Consider the following 8966-nt stretch of genomic DNA (forward strand, 5'->3'; position numbering starts at 1 on the left):
GAAATATAAATATTTGTTTTGTTATCTTTGATACCAAAATAATCTTTGATTACCCAAATAATCTAATTATTAAATATACATGAGCAATATTAAGTATTTATTTTAGATCGCATATGTGAAAAACACAATCAATACTAGAAAAATACCTATGGTCGAAACTGGATCTTCATTGCTTTAAATAATTCAATCTTGAATTACTAATATACAATATATATACTTGCACATATACCATATTGTAGTCTTTTTAGAACTGCGCACCGAATTGTTTTTCCAAACTATAAACGCAATTAAAATTACTCTAGTAATCGCGAATTAAATTGATAAGCAATTAATTTACAAGCATTTAATTTGATGTTACCATCAAATATTAAATATATCCTTATTTCAAATTAATACAATTTTGTTCAATATGCCAGGTATTTTCACCCTGACAAATTTAATATTTCTAATTTGAAAACCTATAGCACGAATTATTCGAGCATTCGCAATTTCTCCTAATAACAACGATACGGAGTTATGCGATATACATCTGTCGCGGCGAAGTCGCAGGTTTTCTGTGATGTCACATAATTTAATCCGATGTGTGCCTTATAGCTATTACGTTATTATGTTCTGGAGGCCTTTAATGGAGGGGCGGGGGGGGGGGGAGGAGTAGGCATGCTACTACGAGAAGGAAATCACGTTGCCGCACATCATGCATCATCTCATTCGTGTTACGCATATAAATGGATGTAAAATGCACATCTTTAACCATTAAACGTTCATCACACGTATATTTATAACTTCGAGATGTTTAAGACTTTAGAACGTCGACAGAACGACGCGCTCTTTAGCTAAACGAGGGAAAAAATTATTATTATTATTATTATTATTATTATTATTATTATTATTATTATTATTATTATTATTATTATTATTAGTAATAACTGCAACAGTAAAGAGTGCGCGCGTTCACATGAAACTTACATTGATCAAATATCTTAAGCATCGTTTTCTTCAACTGCATAGTCGCGCCGCGGAACTACTCCAATGAGGAAACAACACACACAAAGCACGATCTCTCGTTGCTTTGCATGATCCAATTAACCATTCCAGTCCATCGTCGATAAGGCGAAACTTTCAAAGAGTTATTGGCCGTTAACTGAAAACAGGACGTTGTATCTCACCGCATGATGCGGTTACGGTCGCCCGGCGGCGAATCGACATCCTCTCCTTCCTTCTCTCCTTTCGCTTCCTCTGGGTCAGTACGTGCGTACTTAAGCACAATGAAACACTCGACTGCACTCGATTGTAATAGTACCATGCGCTCTCCACTATTACCACATTATCGTCACCATCGTCAGCAGGGAAGTCGTCGTTACTTCCGGCGGAATTCGTACGATGAATAAATTCGTTCGCACAATAATATATATCTTCCATATACAATCTCTTTTTCGGAGGAGGAAAGTGCAAATTATAGACTGGAGCGTATGATGAATTGAACTCGAGGTTCCCGGAGGAACAATTTTCATCAGCTAATTCAAATTCTGGCAAGTTCATTCGCTCCGCACTGCTACGGAAATCGCTCGCAGCTGCTTCGATCTCTTGGTGCAAGTTAGAGCCTAAACACAAAGATAACCGTAACTGTGTCGTGGAACATAAGCCGTAGCTGTAGATTGGCCAAAACATTGTACGATGACCTACTACAACTCATGTTTCACGATTTCTTTACGCTAAAGCCCTTACGCTATTTGACTGATATGAAAAAACTATAGGAAGTAACTTCGCAATTCGTTACAGGCCAAATAAATTTTTTTGTAATCACACGGAAGACGCGTGGATTGAAGGAAAGATATAATCGTCGCGAAACTTGCAACCATATAATTTCACGGTTACTGTGTTGATTCAACGCGATCAGAATTCAGCATCCCGCGAGAGTTGAGATTGTCGACATACGTACCGATACCTTGTACCGCACATTACACTGACATTATGCATTTTTACATGCGTTAAATCTCAACTATCTTCTGATATTGTGCCAAAAAAATCGAACATTTATTATTCTATCGATCTGTTGGCGAGCAAACATATGTTTTTCTTCCCGGTGCAGTTATACCAGAAAATGCGATTTCTTTCGTATGTTATGATAGCATAAATCCGCCGTTCTCGGTTGCAAGACATTCGCGCAATGCCTTTCGAAAACGCGCGTAGCACATTGCACGCGAGTTTAGTTGTGACTGTTAAAAATCAACTTGTATTCAGTAAAGTTGTGCTGATCCAGCACGATGTACAACGCTCCAAACGAGAAAAGAAGGGAAAAGAGAAGGAGGGAAAAGAGGAGAGAGGGAGGAGGGAAGGGAGAGGAAGAGAGGGAGAGAGAGATGAAAAGAGAGAGAAATAAAATTTATATCAATCTGTACGTTTCTATTTCTGGAACAAATTAAATTATCGGGAAACATTAACCAAAATCAAAAAGATCAGATGATGTCGCGAACTTATCTCAGAGAAATGCAAACTGTCGTATGTAACACAATACTAACGAAAATTACATTCATAATATTTGTAACTCACTCATACGCGCGCTTGCGAGAGAGAGAGAAAAGAAGAGAGAAAGAGAGAGTCCAGAAAGATAAATATCCTCTTTATTTCGCTTCATTACATATGATGTGCTTGCATCGCACATTCGCGATAACTATATATGAGCATGTACGACTATGCGTATTCGTGCACACGTCACCAGACAGAAAGAGAAAAGAACGCAAAGAACAAAAATCAGAAAAACAGACAGAATTAAAGAAGCAGCCGTATAACAAACCAGATCTCGTTATATATAAGGTGAATAAAAAGTACGAACCAATGAAATTTCTCGAAAACTAAGCATTTCCGAAAGAAATGTTCCTACAAAAGTTGTAGAGTTTTAAGTGTTCTATTCATTGATCTCATCAGTCTGACCTAGAGTGGCGTCGCCAATTATTCCTCTTATTTTCATCTTTACTACTACTAAAAATATTATATATTATACTAAATATTATAATATTATACTAAAAATTCATTTTTACGTATGTTAATTCTAATACCAGTGGGACTGTAACTTTTAAATCTCATAACTCAAAAAGTACTTCATGAAAAATAATTCATTGTAATATTTTGAAAATATCTTGATACCAGCTATTAGATTCTGGAATAAAAAATAGAGTGCGTCATTTTAAAAAATCGATGCGACCTTGACTCGATTTTGGTAACGCTACTCTTCAAGATCAGATTGATCAGATCAGTGAATACATCATTTAAAACTCTTTTGTAGAAAACTTTTGTAGAAAACTACAACTTTTGTAGAAAACATTTCTTTCAGAAATGCTTAATTTTCGAATTATTTTATCGATCCGGAATTTTTTACTCATCTTGCATATCAAATCTCATTCATTTGTTATACTCGAAAAAGGGACAACAGAGATGACATATTTATTTAAAATGTCGAAAAATGAGTTTTATGATTACGCGACATTTTAACTTTTTTAGAATAGAATTTACGCCGATTTAAAGAATATTAGATAAGCCACAAAAAATCATATCGTTTTTTCTTACTCTACATGTCGAAACAAATTAGTTACTTTTCTGACGCAGCTGGAGTAACGATAAAACAATTGAAAGAAGTGTATGCATTTTAGGTGATTTAGAGAGCACAAAAGTTGAATTTTGTCCTTCTTTTTTAATTTAGTTTTCACTTGCTGATTCCATGAATCATAAATTAAAATATCTGCGAAATATAATTTTGGGACATACAAGGAAACAACATGATTTATTTTATCATTTTGTCCAATTATGTCTATGATAAAATTGCTGAAAAATTTATTTGTTATTATAAAAATCGGTTTTTCATTAAAACCAATTATTATTAGGATTTTAACTCTTAATTGCATTATACTGCATGACTAAAAAATTCTGGATCAGTGAAACAAGATATTAAAAACAAGACATTTAAGAAAAAAATATTTTATACTATATAAAAGTATTTTATACTATAAATATGTGTACACATATATGTATAGACACAGAGTATAAAGATTCAAACAACATTTAAAAGGAGATTCCTGAGATCATTTTGAATCGAAAATTCTAACACTAAAATGTTAAAGCTATAATAACTTTTAAATTATAAACATTTAAAATTAACGAATCATCTGTTTTGGCGTACTCAGGGGCGTCACAACAAAGTACTAAACGCGAAAACTGTCTTATCATTTCTTTTGTTAATATCGATTTTAGAATTACATATGTTAATATAAGATGTTGATATTTTTACAAATGCATTGTACAATAACGTTATATACTAACATTTTCCTTTTTATAATAATATTTTTAGCTTTGATATACATTTATCATGAAACACAAACTGTTAGATAACAGTTTTCCGAACTGCTACCAATTTCATATCATAATTAACAAAAATTAGTAGCTCTTTATGTAGAGTTATGTTAATATTCAACTGTTAATATTCAATTAAAACTCATTCAAATACATTTTAAACATTTCATTAAAATAATCAGGAAAAATTAGAAATTCATATAAATAAATATTATAGAATATTTATTTATATAAATTTCTAATTTATAAATATTATAAAATTATTAATTATGAACAATCGTAATTATTTGTACAACTTTATAGCAGTTAATTAACTTGATATCAATTAATTCATAAAATAAATGATGACATTATTATAAATGTTTGAATTATGCTTCATTCACATTTTATGCACAGTCTTGCGCGCCTCAATAATTTTTGTTTTGCATTGATTATCATATCGGTGATATGCTTGTAACTACTTCAACAATATGATTGTGTAAGTCCTTCCGATTGCGTACTGGTTCCCGATAAATATAATTTTTTAAATACCCTCAGAGGGGAAAAATCTATTGGAGTTAAGTCGGGTGATCTGGGTGGCCAGTATTGCGATCCTTCGCGTACTATCCATCTACACTAAAAGAAAAATGTCGAAGTACAACAAAGCAAACATTATTTGATGACATTTTCTTCCATATTTATTCGTTATAATCAAATTTGATTGTAATAACAGAATATATATTTTAAAATATATCTCACTTTTTTATTATTTGTAAAAAAAATTTTGTTCAATTATTACTGAAAAAATAAATTTACTTTAGATAAATTAATGTTTTTGTATAACAATTACATATTTAGTTACAATTGATATTTATAAGCAAATAAATATTTATTTCTGGACAATGCATTTATTTCTCAGAAACAAATCTATGGTTTGAAACAAATCTAATGTTTAGATCAAAAGATTTCTTCTCTGAATAGCATTGCATCGTGCAATATATGGCGGATTAAACGTTAAAATTAATTCGCACACGGATTGTTCTATGTGCTGCAGTGCTTTTGTATAATTATTAATATTTTTGTTTCTTGGAGACGCGTTATGAAAGTGACAACTACACGATTGCAAACTGCTATAAAAAAAAAGTACTTAAAAGGAGTTGGTGCATTTTTTAGGCGATTTGTGGAGCAGGAATTGTTGTTTATCTTTTTTTTTATTCACTTTTATTTACTGAATTCGAAAATCATAGTTAAAATTGTTCTGGTATCCGGGAAATATTTTCTTTTCACATTTTGAACAGAAGGAAGCAACGGTTGTTGTATTACTTTCTTGAACTATATCTACGAATTTTTCATTGTTTTTATTTTATTTTTTATTTAATAAAGGCATTCCTCTTGCAGACATGCATAAGAATCACATCTGAGATCAATTAAATTCATAAACCACGAATATTATATTAATCACGAATGACCGAACGTTTTGATTCGCGATTGTTAGTATCTCAGATTGATTGTGTTTAGAAATACGAACGCTTCGGCGCACATCTGAGATAAATTTAATTCATAAACCAAGAATATTACATTATTCGAACATTTAACTTTGATCGATCCGTGGCGCTCTCTACCATATTTATATTATACACTAACTCGGGCAGATTTTATTAAAAAATATTAAGATTTAGAGGTCGCTAGTGAACAATTTTTAAATCAAAGCTTCGATTTTTCTTAATACGTTTGATGCAAAAAATGCGGATTTTAAATGTGATACTGTATATTTTTTGGTCGCAGAACATGATGCAATAATTTATTTAGCTTTACAATATACGCTTAAGAAATACAGCCCGATTAATGTGAAAAAATGATCAAATTTCGAGTTCAAGATTTTAGCAAGACTCCAAGCGCTGAAATGGGCTCTCCTCAAATTATAGATCTGTTTACCCAGAACAAGATTCAGTTAGAATTCCCGGGACCTCCTACAGAGCCTTTAAAAGTTGCATTTAAATAGATTATAAAATGTTCTTAAAGATAGAAAAAACTTTTTTACAAGTTCTAAAATATATCGTTTTGTGATTTTGACATTCTCAAATCAAATACCTCAATTTGACAATAAAAAACTCCTTATTAAAAAATAAAATGAGTAAAACATAAAAAACGTGTGATTTCATTCATTGAAATAAACTACATATTATGTAGTATATTTTTTTATTATGTATTCATTTTCTAATAAAGAGTTTTTTACTGTCAAATTGAGACATTTGATTTGAAGATGTCGAAACCATAAAGCGATATACTTCAAAACTCATAAAAAAATTTTTCTATCTATATAAAAACATTTTATAATCCAATTAAATACAACTTTTAAATACTATATAGGAGGTCCAGAGAAAATTCCAATTGGATCTTGTTCTGGGTGGACAGACTACAATTTAAAGGACGTAATCAATTGAACGCTTGAAACCTTGTTAAAATCGATTTTGAACTCGAAATTTGGTCATTTTTTCACATTAATCGGGCTATTAGGTGTACAATTTTGCTTCTGCTGTTTTTTCCGAAATTCGAGGCTTTATTGTAAAAAACTGGTTATACATTTATAATTCAAAGTATTGTCCATCGCTGGCCACTACTTTCTCCCATCTTTCGGGTAGCGTACAAATCCCGCGTCGAAAAAACTGGTCATCTTTTGAGGCTATCCACGAATCGATCCAATTTTTTACTTCTTCATAAGACTGGAAGTGCTGATCAGCCAGGCTGTGTGCCATTGATCGAAACAAGTGATAGTCAGAGGGAGCAACGTCTGGAGAATACGGCGGGTGGGGTAGGACTTCCCATTTCAACGTTTCCAAGTATGTCTTGACCACTTTCGCAACATGGGCTCGAGCATTGTCGTGCTGCAAAATCACTTTATCGTGTCTCTCGTTGTATTGCGGCCGTTTGTCTTTCAATGCTCGGCTCAAACGCATCAATTGCGTTCGATACCTATCGCCTGTGATTGTTTCAGTCGGTTTTAACTGTTCATAATACACTACGTCGAGCTGGTCCCACCAAATACAGAGCATGACCTTGGACGTCAAAATCACCGTTCTTGAAGCATTGAAATCTCTCACGACACGTTCTGTCACTAATAGCGGCCTCATCATAAGTATTTGAGAGCATTCGATGAGCCTCAGCCGCAGATTTCTTCATATTGAAGCAAAAAATTAAAACCTCCCGCAAATGACGAGAATTTGGCTCGTAAACTGACATTTTCAATCGAGAATAACTTTATGATACAACTTTATGATACAGACACAAATCGACTAATGTTTCTACGGGGTTATGTTGACAGATGCCCAAGTTTATTCTATGATCTATTTATTTCGACCACCACTTACCGCTAAAGCCATCTATAAGAAAACGGCGGAAGCAAAGTTGTACACCTAATATATTTCTTAAGATATATATCGGATCAAATGAATTATTAGAAGAAAGCCCCCTATTATGAGATAGACGCTTAATATGAGATAAGATGACGTTTCAGCTAAACTAAACGCTATCTATTGATTCCACCATGAATTTATTGCTCTTGGATTGAAAACTGTTTAGTTGAAAATTCATTATTAAATTATGCCTGTAATCGTTGCAAAAAAAGATTTTAGAATTTGGATGTTTTCAAGTTTCATTGAGGCGAACCTTTAAACCTCGTTTATTATTTAATGTAAATATTTGGCAATAAATTCTTCATGTATGATAGAATAAAATCGTACTAAGAAAAATACGAGGATGTTGAATTGCTTCATTACAGAAGTTAAATTTGATGATCGTAAAACCATAAGAAATCTTTCGATAACCATAATATGAAATACCCATATTACGATTTCTTATTTCTAATATGAAATAATCTATGTCATAGTAAAAATCGTTGCTAAAGTATAAATATTATTGTACAATGATAAAAAGAACAATCGGAATGAATATCGAATGACTTTTTCTGCGATGCTTGATTCCAACTATCTGAAGACCAGTCTTAGGTACAATCATATACTCATTTTGCGCGCACAGTGGGTGTGTTTGTTGGTATTTTAAAAACATTAAAGTTTTTTAATACTGATCTACTTTACGTTTTATTATCGATTCCTTGGGGCATCTCGTATAAGAAGCTCAATTTTTTAACTTTGTGATTTATTCACTTTTTACATTTAAAAAAAAATAGAATTTGAATTAAGTTTTACATAACATTATCTTGAAGCTTATTAAATTCACTTTAAAATGACCAATTATTTTTTTTAATTCTGCCCATAGATTTCTAGCATTTATCTAAAATGATACTCGGTATCTCATAATGGAGGCCTATGCATCGTGTTCAGTGATCAAAAAAACATATCACATTTAAAATCCGGATTAAGCCATTTTTATATCAAATCAAACATGTACTAAGAAAAATCAAAATTTTGATTTAAGAATCGTTCACTATTGATCGTCTAGCGATCTCTAAATCTTAATATTTTTTATATTTAGGGATGTTCTTTTGACGAAAGGAAGCTTTTGAACTGAGAGCTTTTGAACCGATTAAAAAAAAATTTTTTCTTTTCACTGTAATGTGTAAAAGTATATATGTATACATGTAGATGCGTGCGTGCGTGCGTGCGTGTATTAATATATATATATAT

General features: G+C 31.9%; 1 protein-coding gene across 1 annotated transcript in view; it reads right to left on the minus strand.

The window, feature by feature from the left end:
* Window positions 1-1137: 1137 nt before the first annotated feature.
* Window positions 1138-8966, minus strand: part of LOC105622253 — a 21056-nt gene continuing 13227 nt past the window's right edge. The window contains exon 3 of the mRNA XM_012203674.1: window positions 1138-1601. Coding sequence (XP_012059064.1) covers window positions 1138-1601 — 464 coding nt within the window. The remainder of the gene's footprint in view (window positions 1602-8966) is intronic.

The sequence above is a fragment of the Atta cephalotes genome (genome assembly GCF_000143395.1).
Source record: "Atta cephalotes unplaced genomic scaffold scaffold00042, whole genome shotgun sequence".
Taxonomy (NCBI): Eukaryota; Metazoa; Arthropoda; class Insecta; order Hymenoptera; family Formicidae; genus Atta; species Atta cephalotes.